Here is a 27,995-nt window from a genome sequence, read left to right on the forward strand (position 1 = left end):
CCTCAAATTTGATTTTATTTATTCATTTATAAATACATACATGCTGTGGAGCCAATGGTTTTTCTGATGTTTATCTAGCAAAAATGTGATGAAAACACTGAGATGGCAAAAAGCATTTGTCTTGTGATCTGTATACTAAGTGATTTCAATCAGTAATAAAGTAAATACGGGAATAGATAGCTTTAGCATTTTTTGCTAGATTAAAGTTAAAAGTTTTAAGTAAAATCAAGTCTCTGCCATGTTACATACTGAATATCTTGAGAAGAAGAAGAAAAAAAAAGAAATCTTGAGGGCGACATGTTACGCTGAATCTGACCCTCACAATAAAGGCCTGTGATCTGTTTTTTTTTTTTTTTTTACCTGGAGGAAAACGATGCACTCTAACACAGTAGGCTACCCATTGTTTTCTGTGTCAAAGTGATACTTGCTGTGGTCCATTTTGTTTTTGTTAGTATAGGGTATGGGGACTGCAAACATATGCGGTATTTTGGTTAGGTGAAAGCAGGTGCTAGGCCAGTGTGTTTATCGGATGTTTGAAGAATACATGCGAATGTTTTGTTGTGGTGTTTGTGTGTGGGTGTACCAATGGAAAAAGTGTTATTCACACGAACACCTTGGCTTGACCTCAACACATGTAAAAATGTCACTGGAAAATAAGTTTTGAAAAATGGACACTGAAAACACTTCAGTGTTCAAACTTTAAAGTTCATCTCTTTAAAGAAAGAAAGAAAGAAAGAAAGAAAGGACATACAGAGAGAATTGCATTGAATTTTAGTTTAACAAACAATATAAGTGTTAACATGTTGGTTTTGTACCCACATACAAAACTATTTAAAAGTCAAGTTAGAAATTTAATTGAAAATCCCATTTTACCATATGGGATAAAAACATTAATATATATTTTTTTTCTTTCTTCTAAATGAAGTTCATATTATAGAAATGTAACACTCTGTTTCATAAAAGATATTAAAATACAACACTTATGTCCTCTATGTATCTTCTCATTCCAGTTTGACTGAACTCTTTGCTTTACGTCTTCAAGCCACACTCCACCCATTTCACGCCGCAATGCAGGCTTAACCAATCAAATTACTTTTTTTGGGGGGGGGGGGGGGGGGGGGGGGGCAGTGGGCTCTAATCATTTGAATGCTTTTTTGTTTTTTCATCTTTTTTACCGACATAATCACAAAGAAGCGCGTTAAAGAGCGCCTTTTATTTAAATGACTACACTGAATTGCACCATGTGGAGATTAATTACCGAACACAGTTTTAACTGCTACACTGAAATACTATGAGTCTTTCTCGGAAAACCTTTTCATTCATTCTGTGTTTACAGCTGATTATGAATGGTAAGTATAGCTACATTTATTTTATCGGTTAGGAGCAACGGACATATTTAATTTGGCTTGTTATTAAATTAAAACCCACCGTAAACGTAATGCTTTTATAACCTATTTTAGTGTAGGTTTAATGCATTTGTAAAGCATTTGAAAAAATATATATATATCATGAAAACATTTGACATTCCATGTATCGTATCTTTTATTTCATTACTAGAGTAGGCTATTTCATTATAATTCAGTTGGCAATATCAGAGACTTTATGATGGGCAAATTTATGTGCGTGTGTGTAGCCTATGTAAGAAATTATTTTTTCTTTGTCTAAAAGGGCACTCGACCGTTCTCTATTAAAGGGACAGGAGCTAGAGTGTTATATGGCACTTTGCTTCCTAGGTTAGAAAAGTTTAGACGATCACAATTAACAGATGCTACTGTATCTTTTAGGATGTGCTACTATCTGGTTAAGGTTTGTATTTGTTTCTTTATTGTTGTTTCTGGTAGATTTTTATTTTTTTTAATCAGCTCAAGAGTGGGTAGTCTACCCAAAGTAGGCGACTCTAACTTTTAATTCTTTAATAACACATTACTAGTGCACTGTATATTCCTTAACTTTTTCATAATTTGTCTTAAAAAGCCCTAACCCTAATGTTTTTTAATTCAGTTTGTGTAATTATCATTATTTAAAAAAATATATATAATAATCTGCTTACAAATAGCACAGTATTACACATAGGCTACTTCAATGTGTATGTTATAATCAATGATGTCCCTCTCTGTTTCAGGTATGTTTGATGATAAAGAAAAAAAGAAGTCACTATCAGTGATGGAGGGAGATTCTGTGACTCTATGTACTGACGTTACTAAAATACAAAAAAATGATCTGATACTGTGGATGTATAGCATTAACAATTCAGACACTCGGATAGCTGAAATGTATAAACAGGTCATCTCTATATATGATAATAATGAAATATTCAGAAACAGACTACAGATGGATTATCATTCAGGATCTCTCACCATAACAAACATCAGAACTGAACATTCTGGACTTTATAAACTAACCGTGATTGGTGGAGGGGTCATATACAAGAGTTTCACTGTTAATGTCCATGGTGAGTAAATTGAATTAATCATGTCACGAATGGAAATTTAATCACTCAGTGTGTGAGAAATATAGGCATACACATGACAGATGATCATTTTCAAATAATGTAACAAATTTAATAAGCATTTAGGACATGAATATTAATTGCAAATCACTGATGTACATGTTCAATCATAATGAGCTAATTTTAGAGACACATTAAGTATAATTTTTCCCCTCTCTGACTAAGTATTGTTTTAAAGAAGGTGACTGTGTGACTATTTCATGTTTAAAAACTATATAAATTAATAATTGTTATTTTGTAATATTTATTCCAGAATATCTGAACATATTTTTCCATTTATTGATCTACACTGTAAGGCTCACTTAATTGGTCCAAGGAGGGTATCCAATGGTGGGCTAAAGGTTTTATGCGTGTTCATTTTTTTCGCTGCGCAACGTTTTTTAATTTGAATTTAATTCTAATCTGACTCCATTTTACGATAACCTTGAATTAGGTGGAAATGCCAATTGGTTTTTGTTCATTTTTAATTATTATTATTCTGACATTTGATTATTCTTTTTCACTCTTTAATCGTATTTAATCTTTTTAATCTTATTCCTATAACACTAACTCTCATACCGGCTGTCTGCATAGGTGAAAGATAAATTTTCCCGCATTTTCTCTCAGTGAGATGTGGAAAAGATGTCTGTATAGTAATGCACTGTGTGTGGATTGTCCGTCTCAGAAGATCAAAGTGTCTAAGGTTCTGTAAATCTAACACTGAACTGGATTTTTGAAAATATGTCAATAATTTATTTATTTTTGCGTTCTTCTGTTCTTATCTGTCCTGTTCTTTTTCAGCTCATCTACCCATTCCTGTCATTCTCACAAACTATCCAAACTGTTCTTCATCATCATCTGGACACTCATCGGTGTCCAATTGTTCACTGCTCTGTTCAGCTGTGAATGTGAGTGCTGTGACTCTCTCCTGGTACAAAGGAAACAGTTTATTGTCCAGCATCAGTGTGTCTGATCTCAGCATCAGTCTCTCTCTACCTCTGGAGGTGGAATATCAGGAGAAAAACATCTACAGCTGTGTGATCAACAATCCCATCACAAACCAGACCACACATCTGGAGAACATGAAACTCTGTCAGACATGTTCAGGTATGTGCATATTAGTGCATATGATCAGGTCAGTTGTGATTACAGTAAAAATGGCACAAAGCCTTGTATCACAGTACAATCCAGTTCATTCTGACTCTCACTGTTAACCTGCAACATTATGCTAATATATGTACAAATGTAATACAAATTTATGTTCAAACTGGAAAAAGCTGGAGATAAACAACCATAAGCTGACAGACACTGTTGTTTACATGCAAAAAACAAACATTGGGCTAACAAGCTAAATTCTTGGTGTGCAGTTTTTCTGGTTTAAAAAGGTTGATTAAAAGAGCACTGTTCACATGAGCTTACACATGGTCAGTTATTAAATTATTATTTGTGACAAACAGTTGCTGTTATATTGAAAACTTAATTCTTTGTTTTCCATATCAAACATTACATCTGTAATCTAAAGTTAAGCAGAGTGATATAACACTTCATGTTAAGATGAGGATGATTTACCTGGATAAATGTCTGTCTTGCGTTTGCATTTCTCTCCATTCAAAACTGTACAAGTGACATGTCTTGGGAATTCTATAGTCTATATGGCGTTTTTCCACTGCATGGTACTGGTCTGTAAGCGCGGTTGAATTTTGGAGTGTTTTCCACTGGGTACAGTACCTGGTACTTCTTTTAGGAGGCTGAGGTTCCAAGAGAACCATACTGTTACCAAAACGTGACGCGTAAACTCTACTGATCACAAATTTGTCTAGAGAGAATCATCACTACCTGCATTCACTACCTGAACTTGCGACACAAACACAAAAGAACCGCTAGATTTAAATCAGCAAAGGTTCGAACACAACTGTTTTGAACAAGCAAACCTTTTTTTAACAACCAAAAAGTTTTGTTGTCTGTTGAGGAAGTACAGACATTCCTCTTGTCTAGCAAGAACTTAATGGTGCGACGCGAATGAAAATGTTTTTTTTAGGCACTAGAGGCAGCGCAAATATAACGACATGTGAATAATTCTAAATTCCACCCATTCTAAAGCGATACTAAACTGCAGTGGAAACGCAAACCTAGCCGAGCGGAGTTGTACCACACAGTGGAAAAGTGTCATAAGATAAATGAGTCCAGGTGCACCAGACAGTGTATCTAAAATCTTATTTTCTGGAACAACCAATGACTACCAGGAACAGTCTGGTTGACCACCAAGTACAGATTGGTGACCGCTGGAGAGACAGTTGACAGCCCGGAAAGACGGCACTGGGGCAGTGAGGGGTAGCATCCCAGGCTGCACCTTCTGAGAAGAAGGAACCCACAAAAAGCTACGAATCGACCTAAAGGAGATATACCCCTAGGGATTCCCGAGAGGGGGGGCAGAAGAGAATCCCACAGGACGGATCAAAGGATGACGACATATGGCAATGAAAACATGACGACGACAATGGAATGGAATGCAAATACAGCAATGGAATGGAATGCAAATACAGCAAGATATGCAAGAACCGACATGGCCTGCGGATCCACCAGGGCAAGAAGAAGTGTATACAAAAGGAGGTAGAGTCACAGCACACAGGAACTACGCCTGGTGAGATGCAGGAGGAGCCAGGCCCGGAGACACCCCACAGTGCCCGGAGCCTCCAGGTGACGCAACCACCTGATGCACACAGGACATCAGAACATCGTCGGGTGAAGTGGCCCCAAGCTAGCAAGGAGAAGGAGTGGCGTCAGTTTGATGAAGACGCAGATACCATCTTGGAGGCAACTGCCAAAGGGAGAGCTGATCGACGCCTCAAAACGATGACTACAATCATCATCAGCCTAGCTGCAGAGAGGTTTGGACTTGAGGAGAAGCGAGCAGCGAAGCCCCCCTATACCATGAACAACAGAGCAAGTAAAATCCACCAGCTCAGGCAGAAGCTGAAGACCTTGAGGCAGCAGTTCAAGGTTGCAAGCGAAGAGGAGAGGGGACCGCTTGCGGAGCTACGCAGCATAATCCGCAAAAGGCTGATGACTTTGAGGAGAGCGGAAGGGCATAGGAGGAGGAGGAAGGTGAGGTCCAGGGGGAGAGCTGCCTTTCTAGTGAACCCATTTGGATTTACGAAACAGCTGCTAGGACAGAAGCGCAGAGGCCAACTCACCTGCTCCAAAGCTGAGGTTGACCACCACCTCGAGCAATCCTACAGTGATGAGTACAGAGAGCAAGACCTAGGGCCCTGCAGGTTCTTGATCAATCAACCTGCACCAGCACTGGACTTTGACGGGAAAGAGCCCGGTTGGAAGGAGATCCAGGAGGTGGTTAGAAGGGCAAGGGTAAATTCCACTCCAGGGCCCAGTAGAGTACCTTACAAGGTTTATAAGAACTGTCCAAGACTACTCCACAGACTCTGGAAGATCCTGAAGGTGATTTGGAGGAGGGGAAGGGTAGCAGACCAGTGGAGACAGGCAGAGGGTGTTTGGATCCCGAAGGAGGAGAAGTCTCAGAAAATCGATCAGTTCGATCAGTACCATCTCACTGCTGAGTGTTGAAGGAAAGATCTTCTTCAGCTTCATTTCCAGGCGACTGACAGACTACCTCCTGAAGAATTCCTATATCGATACATCAGTCCAGAAGGGAGGAACCCCAGGGGTACCTGGATGTCTGGAGCATACAGGCGTGGTCACTCAGCTTATCAGGGAAGCCAGAGAGAACAAGGGGGACCTGGCTGTGCTGTGGCTGGACTTCGCAAATGCCTATGGATCCATACCCCATAAACTGGTCGAAGAGGCACTGAACCGGCATCACACCCCGAAGAAGTTCAGAGACCTCATCCTGGACTACTACGCCAACTTCCATCTGAGAGTCTCCTCCGGAACAACAACCTCAGACTTGCACAAGCTTGAGAAGGGGATCATCACTGGCTGTACAATCTCAGTCATCCTTTTTGCACTCGCCATGAACATGCTGGTGAAATCTGCAGAAATGCAGTGTAGGGGGCCCCTCTCTGAGTCTGGAGTTAGACAGCCACCCATCCGAGCCTTCATGGATGACCTGACCGTGACCACAACATCTGTCCCAGGCTGCAGGTGGATCCTGAACGGCCTTCAGGAGCTGATGTCCTGGGCTCGCATGAACTTCAAGCCGGCAAAGTCAGGGTCCCTCGTGCTGAAGAAAGTGAAGGTTACTGACAAGTTCCACTTCTCACTTGGCACCACCAAGATACCACCACTGACAGAGGAACCTGTGAAGAGCCTGGGGAAGGTGTTCAATTGCAGCCTGTGAGACGCAGCTTCCATAAAAGCGACCAACCAAGACCTGTAGATCTGGCTGGCCGTGGTGGACAAGTCTGGCCTTCCTGGCAAGTTGAGGGGTCTGGATTTACCAGCATGGTATCCTCCCTCAGATCCTATGGCCCCTCCTGGTGTATGAAGTCCCCATTTCAATGGTGGAAGGTTTTGAGATGAGGATCAGCAGGTTTCTGCGCAGGTGGCTGGGACTGCCTTGAAGCCTGAGCAGCATCGCTCTATATGGGCAGAACAACAAGCTGAAGCTTCCTATGAGCAGCCTGAGCGAGGAGTTCATGGTGACGCGGTCCAGGGAGGTCCTACAGTATCGGAATTCCAGTGATCCAAAGGTTGCCCAGGCTGGGATTGAGGTCAGGACAGCGGCAGTGGATGACACGAAGTCAAGGCTACGGCAAAAGTTGTTGGTGGGCTCAGTGGCACAGGGGAGAGCTGGCCTGGGCAGCAGAAGAACTCCTCGCTACGACAAGGTGGAAGGGAAAGAGAGGAGGTCGCTGATTCTGGAGGAGGTGCATGCAGGAGTTGAGGAGAAGCGAGCTTGCCAGATGGCTGGGATGCGGCAACAGGGCGCCTGGACAAGATGGGGCAAACAGTGGAGCGCAAAGTCACATGGACTGAGCTTTGAAAGGCTGAACCCTACAGGATAAAATTCCTGATCCAGGCGGTCTATGACGTGTTGCCAAGTCCATCCAACCTCTTCTCCTGGGGAAAGGTGGAGACACCAGCATGCCCCCTCTGCCAGAAGAGAGGAACGTTGGAACACATCCTGAGCTGCTGTCCAAAAGCCCTGGGCGAAGGGCGTTACCGCTGGCGGCATGACCAGGTCCTAAAAGCCGTAGCGGATTCTATCTGCAGTGGAATTAGCCACAGCAAGAGCCTCCGCCCAGTGAAGACGACAGCTTTTGTCAGAGCTGGGGAGAAGTCAACACTAGCTGCCCAGGGCACCTCCGCGTGACTGGGAGCTGTCAGTTGATCTCGGCAAGCAGCTGAAGTTCCCTGAGGCAGTTGCCATAACAACATTAAGGCCAGACATTGTGCTTAACTCAGAGGCCTCCAAGCAGGTAATTCTCTTGGAGCTCACAGTGCCTTGGGAGGACCGTATGGAGGAGGCCAATGAAAGAAAGAGGGCAAAGTACTCCCAGCTTTTGGAGGATTGCCGGAGCAATGGGTGGCGGGCAATATGCCAACCTGTCGAAGTGGGATGTCGAGGGTTTGTGGGCCTACAAAATGCTTGGCATCACAGGGGCGAGCCAGCAAAGGGCCATCAAGTTGGCCACTGATGCTGCAGAAGTAGCATCAAGGTGGCTGTGGATCAGGAGAGGAGAAGCATGGCGTGTAGGGTAGTAGTGCTACCTGGACATAAGCTGGGACCTGATCACCCCGGCTGGGTCGCCTAGGGGAGGGGGTCTGATTGTTGAAAGACCCGAAACCCCCCAGGATCCTAGGTTACATCACTGATGATATGTCCAGGTGCACCAGACGGTGTATCTAAAATAAAAAAAGTACTGGCACATACAAGTTGCTTTTGAGATTTAGATACCTTAATACTCCAAAATGTTCTTGAGCTTCTGGTCTAGGTCATAGAGATTGGAATAAAAAATGCTAATGAATCTTTTCTCTTTGTCTTTTACAGAACAGCAGCGTTCATATGTTACAGTGCCAATAGTTGTTGGTGTGATGCTGGTCCTGATTGTAGCTGTACCTGTAGGTCTGAAATACTGTAACAGCAAGACAATACAAGCTAGACAGGAGGGCAAGTATTACTAAAACTAATATATGTAAAAAAAAAAATGTTAAAAGCATTCTGGAAGTGATAAATTAAAAAAATCATAATTATAGATTATTTAAAAGTTTTTATTGTTTTGAAAAATATGATTTATTGTTAAAACAGTTCAGACACACGAAGAAGAGGTTGATTACACTGAAACAATTATTTCTCCACGCAGTGTTCACAGTACGGTAAGAAAATGTGCAGTGAATTCACTTCTCTTTAGCAACTTCAGCTTTTACCCAAGGAATCTCTCTGCAGATTTGGCCTAGTTCATGGAACCGTGCCCTTAATTTACATTAAAGAGTAATTTACAAAAAAAGTACATTAAGAAGGTCAGGGAAGTTGTTATCATGACAGGCCTATCCGTAAGACCTCCGAACACAAATTATGATATTTTTGATTAATTCTGAGAGCTCTCTGACACTCCCATAGACAACAATGTAAGTAACAGGATCAATGTCCAGAAATGTAGCAGAAAAGGAGATCGGTAAAATAATCCATGTGACATCAGGGTTTCAACCGCAATTTTATGAAGCTACAAGAGTACCTTTTGTATGCAAAGAAAACAAAAATAACGACTTTATTCAACTATTTGTTTCCTCTGTGACACTGTAGCACCATTTGGAGAGTATCCACTGAACGCAAGTAGCACCACACGGATACACTGTTTTCTTGTAGCTTCGTAAAATTACAGTTGAACCCCTGATGTCACGGATTATTTTACTACAGTGTTGGAAAGAAGTTAACAACAAGTAGCGATGCTACTAGCGTAATTAAATTTTTCAGTACCTTTACAGTAGCAAAGTTACTTTTAAAACAGTGTAGCTTTTCCTTTAGCTAACTACTTTTTCCAAACAAGTAGCGATGTAGCGCGACCAAATGCTACATTCCATTTTGCATTCTGACAAGTTATGCCCTGTAATGCATTAAAACAGCGCACACAGCATCTTCTTCTGATGAGAATTCCTGCCATCAGTTGTGATATCACGCATCACGTGACTGTACAGTCTTTCCACCGACACAAAGATTCAGATGCGATCTACATCGATGACTAAAAGCAGATACAGGAGGTTAATAAAAGCCTTTTTAAACTGATTCATTTTTCTTAGTTGCACTGGAAATAAAATGTCTATTTTTCAATGATGAGCGGTCATAATATAATCTGTGCCCCAACGTTTTTTTAATGAACACTAATCGAACAGAAAATAAAATTGCGATCTAGTAATGTGCTTATCATTTGGCAAAGGATGGTTGTGGCGGTATTCATGCAAAGCACAGTGTTCACGTGTGCAGCTGATTATTGATGTCTCCATTCACAGTCCATTCCAGGACTCCTCCATTTCCAGGTTAAGTTCCATAAATTTTGTTCTTGCATTTATGTTATGCTAGCTGCAATTTTGCACTTTGACAGTCAGTTAAGATAATATATACTATATAACTATACAGTAGCCTATTTTATTATTGTGTGTATTGGATGGTTTACAATTATAAAGAATGTAGCTTTTCTACTTTAATTTACAAGTAGCTTGTAGCTGGTCAAGCTACAGTTTTAGAGTAGCTTCCCCAACACTGATTTACCGATCTTCTAGTTACGTTTCTGGACTTTGACCGTGTAAATTACATTGATGTCTGGTCAGAGATGTCTTACAGGTTATTTTTCATTAAATTTTTATTTTGGGGTTGAGTAGCCCTTTAACTTGCAAAAGTGATTGAGCAATAGTTTGTCGACTTGTGTTTTTCTACAAATCATACAGTATTTCATTAAATCCAATATTTTAAGACAATGCCATTGTTATATTCCCAATTCTGGTTTTTTTTCTTAGTGTGTTTTATGCTTTAAAAAATCAAGTTCTAAATGTAATTGACATCTGACATACGATTTGTAAATTATTTTTCACAGATGCCTAATGGAGAAGATCGAACAATGTACTCAAGAGTTGTTATGAGTTGATGTGTCTCTACAACTTGAATAATAATAATGTGCATTATAATAGTGTGAAATGTATTTATGATCGGATTTCTTTAAAAAAAATGTACTTTCGGTTTGAGGTTCTTCTGTTTTAAAACATGCAAATAATACTCTGGCAACCACCCACAACATTTAACTAGTTTTGTTTTCAGCTGCCTATACACTGAAAATTCAATATTACCATTTTTTTCTAGACTAGAACTGATTACATTTCATATAGGTTGATTTTATCTTTCCTCAGTGAACATGTTTCCACAAGTGATTTAAGGTTTGAAGGCTGCGTCTTTTAGTCCTCAGCTAATCGGCAATAACTTACCATGGTCTCTAATGATAACTTGCTTTTGTTTAAAGTAAAAAAAAAAAATTTAACTGCTCTATACAGAGTGTAAAGCCAGAATTACTGGATTATAGAAGAAAGACTGGTCCAGATTGTTAAAGTCACAGCGTGACTGCAGCTGTCTAGGCGGGAGCCAGTATAGGTGTGTATTTTGTACTCATTCAAAAAGATGGCAGTTAAACAGAATTTTAACCGTCTGTTTCCTGTTTTTCTAGTCTGTACCAGTATTACTAGTAACTTACATAAAACAAGAATAAAGCATTAAACAATAGGGATTAAATGAGCACAGTAAATTAAAATTGTTCCTTCAGATTTACACAAAACATGCTCTTGTTCTGAATATGTGGTTCACGGTTTCTGGAATTTCTCTTAAAGTGTCATGAAACGTGTTTCAGCACTGGTCTATCAAAGCTTTCTGAAAAACTAGAAATGGGCGTGTAAAACTATGGAAAAGAGGGAGCGAGGGTGAGAAGAGGGGAGAAAACAGCAGTGAAACACAGACCTACAACACTCTCATTATACAGACACATTAATAATAAAATATCTTTAATCAGAAAGATTAAAGGCAGTTACTTTTGTTTTCTCTTCTTTGAATTGTGGGTCTATGACACAATAACCAGGGCATTTTCCTGGTTAGCCGACACACTTAATGGAAAATGCCACAATTTTTCCATTTTCCACTATGTTCTTCCCTCAACTTAGACGAGTTTATACGTACCTCTCCGGTCTCAGTGCATGTACTCAATCACTGTAGCATGAGGCGCCACTATTTTTGCGTTTAGCTTAGCACCATTCATTCCTTAGGATCCAAACAGGGATCATTTTCAGGAAGCCACCAAACACTTCCATGTTTTCCCTATTTAAAGACTGTTACATGAGTAGTAACACGAGTAAGTGACTCAAAAAAAAACTTGATTATTGTCTTAGCGTATAAAAAATTATAACTGAAGAACACTTTGTTATATCATCACTCTTGTTTGCATGGTAAAGGATAGATGAACACTTTGAAATAAACAAGTTTTGTCTCAAGATGCAGACCAATAATGTTAAAGGACTTAAATGTCCTAACTGAACTATGCCCTGATCCTGGCTTGTCTAAACCCTGTCGGTGAATTTATATATATATATATATATATATATATATATATATATATATATATATATATATATAATAGCTATATTAAAAACTCAAAATATTTTAGTTTTGCCTAATCTGAGTTGTCCTGTTGTATGTCAAATCTGAACTGTCAAGGAATGCTCTAAATGCATAAAAAAAGAAGAAGAAGAAGATCCAAAAGAAAGATCCAAATGCAGAATTTATTGAAGTGTCCAAAAACAAACAGAGCAATCCGCATAAGGGCAGAACGAAGTAAGAGAAAACATGTAACAGCAAACCATAAACCAGGAACCAAAGACAAAGAAAACCGGGCTTCTATGTGGATGAGTTAACCTGGTAAATGAGACACAGCTGAATGGAATGAGACGTGATAGCAAAGTGTGATGGAAACTGAAGTCCAGAGAAACAAGCAAAACGTGCCCTCTGGTGGGTATACACGAGGGCACACCAACTAGACACTTTTGTGACAGGAACTTCCCAAAATTGTGATCTGATAATCTTGAGACCATTGAGATGGTAAAAACTGATTTAAAGACTCTTGATATTTTAATGAAACACTATTCAAACGCTGTATATTTGCCTTCGCATGTTTAGGAATCAAATTTGAAGACAAAATAATATCCAGCAGGTTCACCATGAGGCACAGGAGCACCTGCTGGTCAAATTGTTACATTTGCTTAGTCTTGGTCACCACTGCTATGCTGTTGCTTATCTTACAGAATCATTGATGATAATTGGTTGGATAATAATGCTATTGATTGATTGGTTGAATGGTCTGCTTATTCTGTCTGAATGTTAAATTATATAATAATTTATATAATTTATTTTAATTAATTACTTTTATTGTGAAAAGTTCAGCTCTCTATAAATGTTGCTATGTTTCTCTGTTGCAGACCCTAAATCAATATTCTCTCTTTTAGCACTGATTCCAGTTGTCATGGCAGCTGGAATATTTTTCTATTAGATTTATAGGAAACAAACACAAGGGCCTAAGTATAATCAAGTTCTTATGATTCATTTATAGAAACAGTGCAATCAGTAAATAAAATATTCTTAGTTTGAATTGGGAATCCAGAAGTCTATTAGTTTGAAAAAAATGTTTTTATTTTTTGTTTTTTTTTTATTGGGCACATCCAACAATGACAAGACACTTCTGCAGCTCTGGATCATGTAGTTAATTCATTCAGCACAACAGGCTCACAATAACAACTTGCTGCAATGCCAAGCTAAAATATATCAAATACATAACTTATTTTCTTTATTCTATTGAAATACTCTTCAGAAACTATAGTTCATCTGGCTCAAGTGTGTTTGTACACATATTTAATATGACATTTTGCTTATTTCTCAAGCTTGCTTATGGCTTAAAGGCTATATCAGTGGCATCAGTATTTCAGCACCTTTTCTTTTATATTTCAGCACTATTTATGCACTTTTATCTCACAATACAACATATTAGTTGTCACACGCACAAAACTCCCAGTTGGTGGCAGCAAAGTTTAGACTAAACGCCTTGTCTAGTTTCAATTTTAGCAACATGAAAGACATTTTATAAAACTGTATATTTAAATATACATTTGACTACTAAATTTCATTTATAGTGTTGTTAAATATTTGACTACTAAATTTCATTTATAGTGTTGTTAAATAATTGTGAGATAGTTAATTAGCCATCTAATGAACCTGTAAGTAGAATAGGACGGATGTGCTAGTTTTCTGATACTAAACTCTATTATTCACACCCAAAACAGGATTAAGCATTAGTCAACAAAGAAGTAAACGGGAACATGTTGCACATTAAGATTAAAAATATAAAATTTACAATAGTAGGCCTATATGTTGGATGCACGAGGCTGCAGCATAGCCTACTGATTCAGTATAACAGCACGATAATAAATGTAAAATTGCATACAAGCTATTACTGAGTACATTTTTAACCAAAGTAGCCCCCCCCCCCCCCCTTAGTAATACTAGTTATTTAGCATAAAGTGTTTCTTCTAGCTCCACTTCAAGTGAAAACGCAAATGGGAAACCGCCTAAGACGTGTAAGACAAAACAAAGAGATGGTATATATGGGCTATAATATTAGTTGACGAAGTTATTTTATCAGTTTAACGAATATGGAGTAATCATGTACACATGATTTTTCTGTTTGGGAAAATACTTACGTAATAAGTTAAAAAAACGCGGGGGGAGTCTGACGCCGGCGGGAAAATAAAGAGCCCTTCTCATTTGTTTCGAGATTAGGGCAGCACTTTGGTCTTCTTACTCCGCGCAAAAAAGTAAAATCTAATTCTAAACTCTTTATTACGGATCGTGTACAAGTAAATACTATCTATATTACGTACATTTATCTTATTATTCACAAATTTTTTATGGTTTGCCTGGGCTAATAACGCCTCAGTTGTGTTAACAGGTTGTGACTTGTAAACGTTATCTCCCTCCAATCATGAGCTTGTGTACTAGTGAAGATATCCATGAAAACATCCTCAAAATGCAACGGTTTTAGCAAAGACGCTAGTAGGTGTCAGAGCTAAGTAAACAATATATTACTTTGTGGCCCTTTAAGATCATAACAGATTTATTTGTTGCATTGATACGTATTATTTTCCATTGTTGTAGGCATTTTATAGAAACTGTATAGTTAAACTAGAATTTAGATATAACCACAATAGACCAAGTACAATTACTATACTGACTAGCTTATCTGCTCTTTTACATTTCTTGTGAGCTAGTGGTTTTATGTTATGCGTCAGAACCCCAAGGCTCAATTTCTGATTTCTGTAATATCAGATAAAGTAACTGCACTTGTTTTCCATGGAAATCCCCATGGAGATAAACACTGCAGAAGACTGGGAAGGAGGGGGAAGGAACACAAAGAAAAAAAGCTGATCTTTCTCTGGTGTCAGCCTTTGCTGGAAATTATTACTGTGTGTTAAACCATACTGTGTTGTTCCCAGTGTAAAAGGTTAGGTGTGTTTTCTTTGTACAGAGAACTGGTGTCAATATTTGTAGAGGAAAGGACAAACCTGGTAGACTGTAATTCATTGTCACAGGAAGCTGGGTCTTTTTAAAGAACTCTGATGCTTCACATGGTCTGTCTCGAGACCTCTGACACAGGATGCGGTTTGGTAAGTGAAACAGTGACAGACCAAGATAAAAATACGAAACTTGTATTGACGCATGGTTACAGGTCTGCAGCTTCTCCTGCACCTCACGCTTTCCTAATTGTCTGGTTCCTTTTTGGTTCAGCAGTATAAATATTAACTCTAACGGACAGAGCCGGTGTAAAACAAGGAAGTATAGACCATCTAAACGGAAAGTAGGAGGTCTTAAAATGAGGAACTGATGTATGATTTATAAGCAAAACTTGATCACCAAAGCTCTCCTCCATTACATAAACGACTGCTTATGTAATCTTCATAAACCACACTGGTACTGAACATCGGAAAGATCTGGGAATCCCACTTTTTTTATGTACAAAAGTTTCCTGCAATTCAAGCCCCTCAAACTACACCCTACCAAATGTAAACATGTTATTCAGACCACTGGAGGAAGATCATGTTTCAGTATAAACACTGGGCTCCTCCCTTAGATTGCATTAGCCAGACCAACATCCTCTGAGTGTAAAAAATCTTCTTGTTTACTGAGGACGTGTATTTTTAGAAGAAGGAAATGAGTGATTAAGCACTGGGGGTCTGTAGTCCATGTCACAAGGAATCCAAAATTCCCCATCCTTTATCTTTTGTGTGATGCTGATATTTCACACTATATGCAACACAAGACAGTTGGTGCACATATTAGATATCATCGGCCATCTGGGAGTGGTAACTTGGCCACCGACTTGACCAGTAAGGTAGATAAAACACTGAAGCCCTTTCACTTTACTGTCTCTTTGGAGATACAAACAGGTTTGGTCAGTCTGAATCATAATTATGACCACAAAACTCAGGTTGGAAGAATACAATGGGCAAAAGATCAAATCCCAACAGCAGTTGATCAGTCAATACGAGTTCAGTACATAGATTTGATATTGCTCAGCATAAATCAAATGGGTCCACCCGAAAGAGTTCTATCTCTCTGATCTACAGGAAATGGTGGCCTACCAGAACCCAACGTGTGAAAAGAGTGTGAAGTGAGGGTTTTATGAAATTAAGTTTTTGATTCATCTGTGACAGCTATAAGCATTTCGTCTATAAAAGGAATGTCCATAATTATAGAAAAGCAGTTTATTAAAAGGGAGTTTATGTCCAAACTGGTTCTAAAACACTCTGTAGGGGAAACATGTTTACAGTACACACCTCTGCTATCTTTAAAATACGTTCTAACTGCCCAAACTGCTTTCCCTGATATCAGGGGTGGCAATGGAAACATTTCCCTCAGTTGTTTTGGAAACACAGATTTTGGATGATATTAAACTCCAACTTCAAACGGTTTATTGTAGCACCATAATGTCATGTCAGATGACCAAGCAGACACTCATTGAATACAATGCTTATTTTATGTTAATTTGTGGCCATTTGTAAAGTAATTTACTGATCTTTCAACTAACCATCAAACTACACTACGTGCTTCACTTGACGGAACTGAGCAGTTTGTTACAACCGCTATTAAATGTATTTGAATGGCTTCATTTGCATTTTAATATTCTATACACGACTTTTACGAAAGTTGACATTAACACAAAGGTGACTAATTCGTGTGAAAAAGGACAACTGCACGCACTCTGCATTTTGGTTTTGACCTTTTTGATCTTCGTTTGCATCTCAACAGGAAGTGGTCACTCTGTACGTGATGCGACTGAAGGTCTTATGACAGGCGCTTCAACCCGTGTGACCTATTTAGGTTTATGACTGTCCTGGCCTGATCATTTTTGCACACTCTTCTCTATTGTTGCAGTATTGGAATCTTCCGTGAGTTGTGCCGCTCTGAAGGGAACTGTAGGCCTGAGCTGTGAGAACTTCTGCATCTTTCTTTCCTGCAAACATCACAAAGAGATCATTGAGATCTCAGATGGTTGAGTCAGATCAGAGACCTCAGTTTGCTTTGGGTTTTTGTAGAAGAGCGAAAAAGAGGAGGAAGGGGCTTAGGGTTCAGAGAAGAGCTGAAAACCACAGCGATGATTAGACTGTAACATGGTTTTTCATTCAGATTGTAGATGTGCATTGCATTGCATGTTCTAACTACAGATGTGTATAGTAGACTTAGCAAATGAAGTCCAATAAATTAAGCTAATGCGTCAAAGAATTGTTACTGTGTATGTGGAACTTTTAAGCACCTCAACAAATGTATTGTATTTATAAATTTAGGTCAGGGTATTGTACTTTTAAGTTGTGTACCAAAGTGTGGTTTGTTCCAGTGTAATATGCAACCTGTGCACAACAATGACTTCTAGAGATGGATGTGTGGTGGTGTGTGCAGTGCATGGTGTAGGTGGATGAGGTGCTTCTGATGGCCTGATCTTAACACTGCCTCTTCTCACTTAGCAGAAGCTGTAGCAAATACTACATTCTAAAGAGTGCGCCAAGCATGTGTTAGTTGCACTACAATCATGTCGATATGTTCCCAAAAACAGCTTTTCGGCTCGTTTCTTGCTTGTCCAAGATTCCAAAACACAGTAAACACTTTCAAGGTCAGAGTGAACGAAATGCTACAAAACAGAACAGAATATAATAATAGAAATAAAAATAATAATTAAATATTATACCCTGAATGTAATATTTTATATTGGATAAAAGCGTCTGCTAAATGCATAATTGTAAAAAGGCTAATAATAGTTCTATTTATGATTTGAAAACTGTGCAATTCTTCACATAAATAAAACTGCGACAGTGTTCCTCAAATACTGCAGTTTAACTCAAAATCCAGCCACAAAAAAAAAAAAAAAAAAAAAAAAAAAAAAACGGGGCTATACACAGAAGCCTATAACGTAAACTGCTTTGACTCTTGTTAATCAGGGCGGGACTAAACAGTGAGCTCGACTCAAACGCACTGCATATGTAAACTTCTTCTTTTTTTTTCTTCTTCTTCTTTTTCATGTATAGGTTCGTCAATAAAAAATATTTCTTAATAATCTATTTGATTAAATCGTGTAAATTAATCTGAAGAATTTAGTCGTTTGAATGCGTTGGATTCGCGTCAGATCGTGTTCCTGTCTTTTGTGCATCGGACAATTGATGGTTCTTGTATAAAACATGTGGAATTCAGTTATCTTTAAGACACAATGAGGACTACTATTTGTAAAATAGCGTTCTTATGTCGCTTCCTGTTGGCTATGGATGGTAAGTGTTTTACTGTGTCACTTCGACTTTACTCTTTTATGTTTACAACAGAAAGATGATATTTATTCGCTTATTCTACTTTTGATAGCGCTCGTCTCTACCTGCACCTCTGTCATAGACCTATAACACGTTAGAGATTGTGACCAAAACCAAAGGTTGGGATTAAATGTGAGAATTTCTGTGAGTTTAAAACATGTGATGGATTCGGCTCGCCCACCAAACAACGGCTTCACTGCTGGATCAGCCTTTGGGAATCTGAAACCATCGGGGAGCGCAACACTCTTTGTCTTTAGTTTATTTCAGACGGACAACTTAGGTTCAACACAATTGAGCTAATGTACAACAACATATTTACATTAGTCTGAACAGGTGTAGGCTGAAGCTCTTGTTTATAATGCCTACCCTTTTTAAAACATCTCATCTTTTAATAAATAAACAAATAAAAATAAAAAATAAAAACTGTTGTTTTACATCAATATACTAGTATAACTAGACTACAATAACATCATTTTTGCCAATCAATACAGTTCCACAATCCAAAATACAACAAAAAGCCGCTTTCATTTATCACTCTTTAAACTGTTTCATATAGTTTCAGTGTTTTATTCTTAATTAGCTTCTTTAATTTGCTAAGTGACCCACATATTTTTAATTCCTCTTGACAGCTGTTCCATAGAATTACACCTTTAACTGAAATACAATGGTATTTTGCATTGGTCCTCACTTGGTTCTTTTTAAACATACAAGTTCCCCTCAAATCATGTTGACATTCTCTTTCTGTAAACAACCCTTGGATACTTTCTGGCAATTGATGATTGTTTACTTTGTACATAATTTGTAATGTTTTTAGTTCTACTAATTATTTAAACTTTAGTGCCTTTAGTTCAATAAATAGGGAGTTTGTTGGCTCCCTATAGTTGGTTTTCTTTACTATTCGTATGGCTCTCTTTTGTAGCATAAATATTGAATTGGTATTTGTTTTATATGTATTTCCCCATACTTCCACACAATAAGTAATGTATGGAAGCACTAGGGAGCAATACAAGGTATATAATGATTTTTCATTTAATCAGTCTTTAACTTTATATAATATTGCAATTGACTTTGAAATCTTGTTCTGAGTAAAGGATATACGGGGCTTCCAATTTAAGTCATTATCAATTATCACCCCGAGAAATTTAATTGCCGACACCCTTTCTATTTCAATTTCGCTAATCATTAATTTACTTATTGTGTTCGGTAAACGATTACCAAACACAATACATTTTGTTTTACTTATATTTAATGTTAGTTTATTCAAATCAAACCAATTTTTTAGCAGTACCATTTCTTTTTCCATTGTATCCAAAAGTTGTTTCAGATTGTCACCAGAACAAAATAAGTTTGTATCATCATGTCCTTTCAATGTTGCACACAAATATGTATCTAAACTTTAACAGGGTCTCAAAGAGAGCACTAATCTCCACGAGGGCACTTTAAACCGACACAGTTTTACATAAAAACATTAACACAAAAAGCAGTTATAACCAATGAGCTATAACGTATAATTCCCAATAAGCAGCCACCCTTGCACGCACAGTACGTAGTATTCTGCAAAAAAGTTTTGTAATGGTTTTGTTTATTTTTATTTGCCAGTTTATAACCATTCAGACATAAACAACTTAAAAAGAACTCTTATTTGGAGAACTTATTTAGAGGTGGAGACTAACTAGTTTACAACTGTAAGACATTTTAACAGAAAATGAAAGAGAACAACTTGAGTGTTTTATTTTGCATTTTATGTTATTTTGTTCATGTTAAGTGTGTGTTAAGTCTTTTATTTCGTGTATGTTAACATTAGACAATTTATTTACATACACAGGGAATAGTAAAACAGTTTTTGTTAAAAAAAAAAAGAATTACTATTGTTTGCTAAATTGTTATTACTAGTAAAATCTGTTTATACATTTCTTCTTTTTAAACCTTCATCACAATTAACTTTGCAAAACTGTTTGTGTTTCAGGTGTGTTTGGTGATACAGATGTAGTGTCAGTGATGGAGGGAGATTCTGTCTCTCTTAACTCTAATTTTACTGAAGTACAGAGAGAGGATCAGATTCTGTGGATGTTTGGACCTAAAGAGACGAGAATAGCTGAACTCTATAAGAACATCATTGATATGTTTAACAGTAAAGAGAGATTTGGAGACAGACTGCAGATGGACAATCAAACTGGATCTCTGATCATCAGAAACACCAGCAGAACAGACTCTGGACTTTATAAACTACAGATCCGCAGCCACAGAGGAAACTCAGACAATACATTCAGTGTTACTGTCTATGGTAAGACAAATATGACTTAAAAACAGAATGTGTATGAATGGACATGAACCTTATTACTGGACTTGTGAATCAGGAATATGACAACTCTAAAAATAAAGGATTGTTGAAATGAAAATGTATTTCTCAACAACTTGTATTTTATGCTAGCAAATTATAACCCATTTAAACTCGACTCATCTTTTTTAAAACTAATGTTATGCATGTATATCTGCATTTGGATCCTGCTGTCTCTAATGTTTGAGTTTTATATAATTCACATTTTTTCAGCTCCTCTGCCTGTTCCTGTCGTCACCAGTAACTCTTCACACTGTTCTTCATCATCATCATCTTCAGGATCATCAGTGTCCAGATGTGTGCTGTTGTGTTCAGCTGTTAATACGGGTGATGTGACTCTCTCCTGGTACAAAGGAAACAGTTTATTGTCCAACATCAGTGTGTCTGATCTCAGCATCAGTCTCTCTCTACCTCTGGAGGTGGAATATCAGGAGAACAACATCTACAGCTGTGTGATCAACAATCCCATCACAAACCAGACTCAACACAACATCAACATCACTCAACTCTGTCACACGTGTTTAGGTAACGTACATCAGGAATCTGTCTTAAAATGTAACAAAATGTTAAATGTGATTTAAAGGTATGTCCACATTTTTTGAAGCTGAATAGCATTTTTGATAATATGTATTTTACATATAAATCTGTACTTAGTTCAGACCATTTTTGACAATTAAACCATCAACCTACATTAGTGCTTCAAGGTAGTGCAAGATAAAAATGAAGTCATGACTGCATATTCATATACTGGAAGTCAAAATGAAAATTTATTTATAGGTTATTCTGTATAATTAATGTAAATTTCAAAAACATTTGAATTTCTTTTCTGCCTTCCTATTATTGCTGTTCCATAACTAGTGTTTCTATTTCTTCTTTGAAGGCACAGTGGAATGATTGTTTTTCCTCTTTCAGGTTCAGCTTCAGAATCCGGATCATTTGTTGCAGCATTAATATCTGCGGTAGTACTGGCTATGCTAGCAATTGTGATGTGCTATCTTTACAGGAAATACAGACAATCAAGACCAAAAGGCAGGTCTTCTTCTCTTAAGCTAATGCAACAAGCATATGTGCATTCATGTTTTTATAACTGCTATTAATGAATTTATTTATTTATTTTTATTCTTGACTTTAGAGAATTATTTTGAACAATCTGCACGTGCAGCTGAGACAGTTCAGTCAGATGACAGCGAGGTAGCTTATGCCGAAACAACATTTTTACCTAATGTACAAAACAAGGTATGACTCCCATGGGCATGTTCACTTCTACACCAGAAAAAAAAATAGCAATAGCAGTATACTTTCACTGGAATTGATCTGTAACATATTAGCAGCACATTAATCAGAAGACAATGTTCTTCTTCCTTGTGAGTTTGTCAGCTTCTGGTATGAAGGAATGTGATTATCTGTAATGATCAAAGCAGAATCTTTTCAGCTTTACATCTCAACAATAGCATCCATGAAATACTAGATACATGTGAACTGTCTTTTCACTTTTAAAATGTGTTTTAACTTATTGCTATACATAAAATTATAGAAATGCTATAAAAATGAGCCTGCTGGTTTTTGTCTTGAGACTTCTTATCTTCTGTCTGTGTTGTCCAACAGAAGCATAATCAGACAGAAGAGACGATATACTCCACCGTCAATGGACACTGATCAAACAAGCAGCAGTCTCTCATTTCACCACAATGGCTTTGCACGCCTGCATCTGTCAGCATCACAACACTTGTGCTTTCTAACATAAAAGAAAATATTTAAGAGAACTTTGGGGTCCAAGCAACAACAACATTGGGGACCACATTCAAGCTTATTGTATAAAATCTGTTTAAAGAATACTGTATAAAAAATAAATGTAAAATATCCTAATGTATCATATATATATATATCACACATGATTGTGAATAAATGATGACCAGCTGATCAGATTGTGGCAGAACTAGCATGTCTAATATATAGGAAAAAAAAAAAAAAATATATATATATATATATATATATATATATATATATATATATATATATTTTTTATTTTTTATTTTTTTTTTTTCATATCCAAATTTCCCTCTGACAAATCTACAATTTGCATGGAGACACAGCAACAACTTACACAACAACAAAAACAACTTACTTAAAGAGAGCAATTACTTCTTTATTTTACAAAAGCACAGTATTTGATGCATTGAGAAACTTCATGAATGCCATGTTTATGTTCTCTCAGCTAGTCTGATTCACACCAAAAACTGGCAGTTATTCGCGTCCTCAGCGTTCTTATGTAAAGCCACAGACTCCACCCCAACTCCTGCGGTCCTTCCTGTTATTCTGATCTTTCTTCCCTGTATCATAGAGCTGCAAGTCATTACATGCCTCATCATGCACTGTTGCTTCACACTCTCAGGCTTTTTGACAGAGCTCTTTGCTGTGTGTCCTGTCCCACTTTTTTTTCTTTTCATTATGACCAGCATTAACAGCTGGTTGTTTTCAAGACAAATGAATGTGAATTCCTAAACTGTGGACTGAAATTGACAATGATCATCAAATTACATTGGTGTTTGTTTGTTGATTCTTGAGGTCAGTGACTTTCAAGTGTAGGCCAATTAAGTCAAATCAAATAAAAATGGTCATGATAATTTGTAGATAAGCACTTTAATGTGGTTGTGTTTATGTTTGTAAGTTACACAGGCTTAGGTTTAAAGGGACAGGTACAAAACTGAAACCCACTGTATGATAACTTTTGTACCAGCTATGGGAGCTTGACATTGCATTTAAGACTGCATACAGCGTAATTGATGATTTAATGAAACAAGACATTTGATAGACTACAAAGAAGCAGGTTTGCCATATTTTATTTACATATAGGAAGTGCACATGAATTTGATTGAACAATTATGAGTTACTGCCACCTGGTGTCTATAGGAGAGGATCGTCAGTGAGGCTGTGATGGTGGAGTTTACTTTTTTCAGTCCCTTCTAGATCTGACATAACAAACCATTAGAGCAACAGCGGCCACGCCCACCACAGCATAAATCAGGGATGGAGTCACATCCACAGAACTGCCATACAAGCCTGGAGAAAGAGGAATCGAATGGTTGTTTTTATAACACTTATGTTCATTAAATTATGTTTGAATTAACAAAATAAAATGGATTGTTCCGACTCTGAATTTTCACATTTTGCAGGGACAGTGCCTACACTGGCACGGAAGAACAAGCAGAAGTGTCTGACAAGTGTGTGTGTGTGTTGACCAATGGAGAGCACCAGTTGCTTGATCTTGTGATGATTGGTTGCTCGCACTATTTTTGTCAATTGAAAACTCAACCAGGGTGAACCAACAAGTTTAAACTGCTTTAGAAATAAGCATAAATTGCTTTATTTTTAATTTTGGGTGAATTATTACATTAAAATGCAGATTTCTGATGTACGCTACCTTCACATGGCTGACAGAGTTGAGTGATGTTGATGTTGTGTTGAGTCTGGTTTCTGATGGGATTGTTGATCACACAGCTGTAGATGTTGTTCTCCTGATATTCCACCTCCAGAGGTAGAGAGAGACTGATGCTGAGATCAGACACACTGATGCTGGACAATAAACTGTTTCCTTTGTACCAGGAGAGAGTCACAGCTCTCACATTCACAGCTGAACACAACAGTGAACAATTAGACACTGACGATGATGATGAAGAAGAACAGATTGAAGAGTTACTGGTGATGACAGGAATGGGTAGGGGAGCTGGAAAACATGTAAATTAAATAAGCATGTTTTTGGAATGTGGGCACTTTCAGACATTAGGGACTGCATGATCCAATGCAGATGAAACAATAATCATAATATCTAAAATACGTAAATCAGAATTGAGCAACACAACATTATCACCATGGATTAAGTTAACATTACAAAGAAAAAAAAAAGAAGAAAGACAGCATACAAAATAAAGGCTGCATTAAATATTAGTAATAAAATAGATTAATCAATTCAGTGTTAAGAAAGGGAAAATTATAATAGTTTACTGGCAAAAAAAAATCTAATTGTTGGCAAATACATTTCATTTTTAACAAACCTTAATTTTTAGAGCTGTCATACTAGCAGTCCAATAATGAGCTTCAAATCCATTTATACATATTCTAAGTCATATTTGTCTTACCGTAGACAGTAACACTGAATGTCTTGTCTGAGTTTCCTGTGTTACTGCGGATCTGTAGTTTATAAAGTCCAGAGTCTGTTCTTCTTGTGTTTCTGATGATCAGAGATCCAGTCTGATTGTCCATCTGGAGTCTGTCTCCAAATATCTCATTACTGTTAAACATATCAATGATGTTCTTATAGAGTTCAGCTATTCTCGTCTCTTTAGGTCCAAACATCCACAGAATCTGATCCTCTCTCTGTACTTCAGTAAAATTAGAGTTAAGAGAGACAGAATCTCCCTCCATCACTGACACTACATCTGTATCACCAAACACACCTGAAACACATTCATAAGAGCATCTTTAGCTGAACTGAAAGATCTTAAAAACGTAAATAAATAAATAAATACAAATATTATTCAGCATGTTTATGTTTTAAACATTTAGCACATGGCAGGATGTGGTTTCTATTGTTGGTTATTGCCCCATGAATGTCAAGAATGAATGAAGGCCAATAATGTAATTAGATTAGTTTTATTCGGTAAAGATAAAACTCTTAAACAGTACTGTATGTGTTTTTGCACATATGAGGCAAACAGGCAAATTAATATTTGAGCTAGTGACAAGCACTGATGCTCTCCGACTCTTTGAAAACCTCCGAAAAGATTAAAAAATCCCGCCAAACATTTACAAAAACACATTAATCAAATAAGCAGCAATACACATCTTACCTTCAACACAAATGAAGAGCAAGACTAAACTCAACATATCTGTGATCATTTCAGAAGAGTGACTGGTGTGAGTGTGGTTTCAGCTCACAAACAGAGCATGTGGTGACGATTCAGCCAATGACTGCTCACACCGCTATGATAAGTATCAGTCAGAGCTGACCAATAATTAAATGTAGCCTCAGGTACTGATGCTCTTTTTAAACATCTCTTTCCTTCATGTTGTTAAATTAACACAATAACACAGCCTGAGTGATTAATTCTTCCTTAATTGTGAATGAAATACCTAATACTTGCCATGTCAGACTACAAAAAAAAGCATCAAACTTATTTATGTTGCAGTGCACAAAAGTGTGCATGGGCATTGTGGCCACAAGATAATTCGTGAGAAGTTTCAAAGTGCGTGCGAGGCCGAAAAGCGTCTGCAGAACTGTGGTTAGAGCTGTCTAATATAAGCCTACCTTTTGTCCACAAGACCCTCCTCCACTGCTGCATGCTAACTGTGTTAGAGATCATTGTTTGTGTTAGGTGCAATAAACAAGCATGAGCTGAATCAATATGCGACTTTATTAACAGGCCTCAGTGCGAACTGCACGTGAACCCACACAACAACGCCACCACAGGATACAGGCCATATATGGCATTACACCATGTTACATCTCCCCTTCTTTTAAAGATTTGCCACACTTCACTAAGAACCCTTTCCCTCCATTAACAACCCCAACTCCCAACATGAACTTTAAAATTACTAGCTAAACTAGTACTTTGAAATATTTTTAACTGAACTGATTTACTGATGCCCTAGTCTGTGTATGACACTAAGAAGGACTCACAAATCAAGGTTCGGTGGTGGCCGTCACTGACGGCCGCTGTGAGTAATGATCGGGGCTCCCAGTGGTGATGGTTAGTTAGTCACCGTGAGTCTTCGTTCCTGAATTTTCCCTGACTCACACTCTGTGATCTCCGATGTGTCGTCCTCTCTGATTGCCGTTTCACTGTAGCTAGCCACTGAGCCTCTCCGCCACCGGCCCGTGTGGTCTCCTGGCAGGGGTTTCATTCTGATGTGTTCGCCGGCATTAAGCTCTGGGAGGTCTTTGGCTCTCGCGTCATAATGGATTTCATCATACGCCATTTCCCCCTCAGTTTCTCAGAAACTCCTTCTACCACCTTGGGGAAAAGCAAACTGTTTGCCATGGGAAGTCCCATCCTAAGTCTCCGGGACATGAGTCGCTGTGCGGGACTGCTTTCTAATCCTTCTGTGGGTGTGTTTGGACAGTAGACAATTGCTAGCCATGAATCTGTCCCGTCGAGTTATGCTCTCTTACGTAGCGATTTTACGATCTTCACTGCCAATTCAGCCTTTTCCGTTAGATTGGGGGTGCTGGGGTGAAGATGTGACAGACCCCCCATGTCCTGCGAATTTCCTGTAATATAACAAGCGAATTATGGCCCATTGTCAAAAATAACCTGATCTGGCTGCCCGTTACGTCCAAACTGAACTTTACAGTGTGTGATGACTGTGTCTGCTGTCAGATCTGGCAGCGGATCAATTTCACAGTAATCTGATTAGTGGTCCACTATTATAAGAAATTCTCTGCCATCATACGCATACAGTTCCAATTTTCCAGGGGCGGACGAGAATCTAATGTGACAGCATCATTTCTCTTTGCTGCTTGTGTGCATACTCGTTACATGCAGAGCAGTTGGCCACATAATATTTTATCTCGCCTCTCATATCAGGCCAGAACAGTGTTTCCTTTGCCTGTCTGTAACAGGCTTATCTTCCAATATGAGTGGCATGAATGTGAGTCAGCATTTCTGCTCTCAGTGCTTTCGGTATAATATCGCACTGACCTCTGAATAGCACATAATTCTGAATGTTCAGTTCATCTCTGAAGGGCCAGTACTCGTGTACCAAGAGCGGCTCATCATCTTTGCGCTCTGGCCAGCGAGTTAGCAAGATCTTTGCCAGCACCTGCAAAGCGCCGTCAGCTTTTGTCTCATTAACAATTTGACGGAGACTGGCGTCAGTCACGTTGAGGTGTAGTGCTTGATCTATGCATGAGAACACAGCCTCTGAGCTTTATGATGCTCACAGCACGTTGTAGTAGTGCAGGCTCATTGGACACCTGCTTGTTAAGCGCTGCTCTGCTCAGCGTATCACTTACGTACATCACCACGCCAGGCTTTTACGCAACATTCAGGTTGTAGTTTTGCATCTACAAGATCATGTTTTGAAGACTTTGGGAGCACTCAGGAGTGATTTGGACTCCAGTGTTTGCATGTGGTAATGCGATCTTTGTAGTGCTTGATGATTCAGGTGTTTTGGGTCTATACATATCTTTATTTTATCTGGCTTGGCTATGACTACCATGTTGCTGATTCATGGGGTAGGTTCAGTGGCTGATGTATCCGTCTCTCTTGTATTTATCAAGCGGATATTTTAGGCTGGCCTTCAAGACCACCAGCAAGTTCCATG

The 27,995-nt window shown here is 38.2% G+C and overlaps 2 protein-coding genes across 3 annotated transcripts; both read left to right on the top strand.

Moving 5' to 3' along the window:
• The first annotated feature begins 1,188 nt into the window (after positions 1 to 1,188).
• LOC127986966 (SLAM family member 9) lies at positions 1,189 to 11,223 on the top strand. 2 transcript variants are annotated; one of them, XR_008161005.1, is made up of 5 exons: positions 1,189 to 1,349; positions 2,123 to 2,452; positions 3,290 to 3,595; positions 8,457 to 8,782; positions 10,495 to 11,223. XR_008161005.1 is itself a non-coding variant. In XM_052589242.1 (4 exons), exons 1-4 carry the CDS (start codon positions 1,292 to 1,294, stop codon positions 8,588 to 8,590), a joined length of 828 nt encoding a protein of 275 aa, XP_052445202.1. In that variant the 5' UTR covers positions 1,189 to 1,291; the 3' UTR covers positions 8,591 to 11,223. The 2 variants fall into 2 exon arrangements, 1 of the variants encoding a protein (XP_052445202.1); XM_052589242.1 differs by having other exon boundaries at positions 8,457 to 11,223.
• Positions 11,224 to 17,964: 6,741 nt separating this feature from the next.
• LOC127986956 (SLAM family member 9) lies at positions 17,965 to 22,646 on the top strand. The gene is made up of 6 exons (XM_052589228.1): positions 17,965 to 18,298; positions 20,301 to 20,618; positions 20,886 to 21,197; positions 21,585 to 21,701; positions 21,805 to 21,908; positions 22,278 to 22,646. Exons 1-6 carry the CDS (start codon positions 18,241 to 18,243, stop codon positions 22,326 to 22,328), a joined length of 960 nt encoding a protein of 319 aa, XP_052445188.1. The 5' UTR covers positions 17,965 to 18,240; the 3' UTR covers positions 22,329 to 22,646.
• The last annotated feature ends 5,349 nt before the right edge of the window (positions 22,647 to 27,995 follow it).

This window comes from Carassius gibelio, chromosome B22 (genome assembly GCF_023724105.1).
Source record: "Carassius gibelio isolate Cgi1373 ecotype wild population from Czech Republic chromosome B22, carGib1.2-hapl.c, whole genome shotgun sequence".
In the NCBI taxonomy this organism is placed as follows: Eukaryota; Metazoa; Chordata; class Actinopteri; order Cypriniformes; family Cyprinidae; genus Carassius; species Carassius gibelio.

Excerpts from the sequence above, each read along its gene's own strand:
- LOC127986966 (XM_052589242.1), top strand. The coding sequence starts at position 1,292 with ATGAGTCTTTCTCGGAAAACCTTTTCATTCATTCTGTGTTTACAGCTG. Across the intron at positions 1,350-2,122 it reads TTTACAGCTGATTATGAATG|GTATGTTTGATGATAAAGAA; the intron begins GTAAGTATAGCT and ends TCTCTGTTTCAG. Across the intron at positions 3,596-8,456 it reads ACTCTGTCAGACATGTTCAG|AACAGCAGCGTTCATATGTT; the intron begins GTATGTGCATAT and ends TGTCTTTTACAG.
- LOC127986956 (XM_052589228.1), top strand. The coding sequence starts at position 18,241 with ATGAGGACTACTATTTGTAAAATAGCGTTCTTATGTCGCTTCCTGTTG. Across the intron at positions 18,299-20,300 it reads CTTCCTGTTGGCTATGGATG|GTGTGTTTGGTGATACAGAT; the intron begins GTAAGTGTTTTA and ends TTTGTGTTTCAG. Across the intron at positions 21,702-21,804 it reads CAGACAATCAAGACCAAAAG|AGAATTATTTTGAACAATCT; the intron begins GCAGGTCTTCTT and ends TCTTGACTTTAG.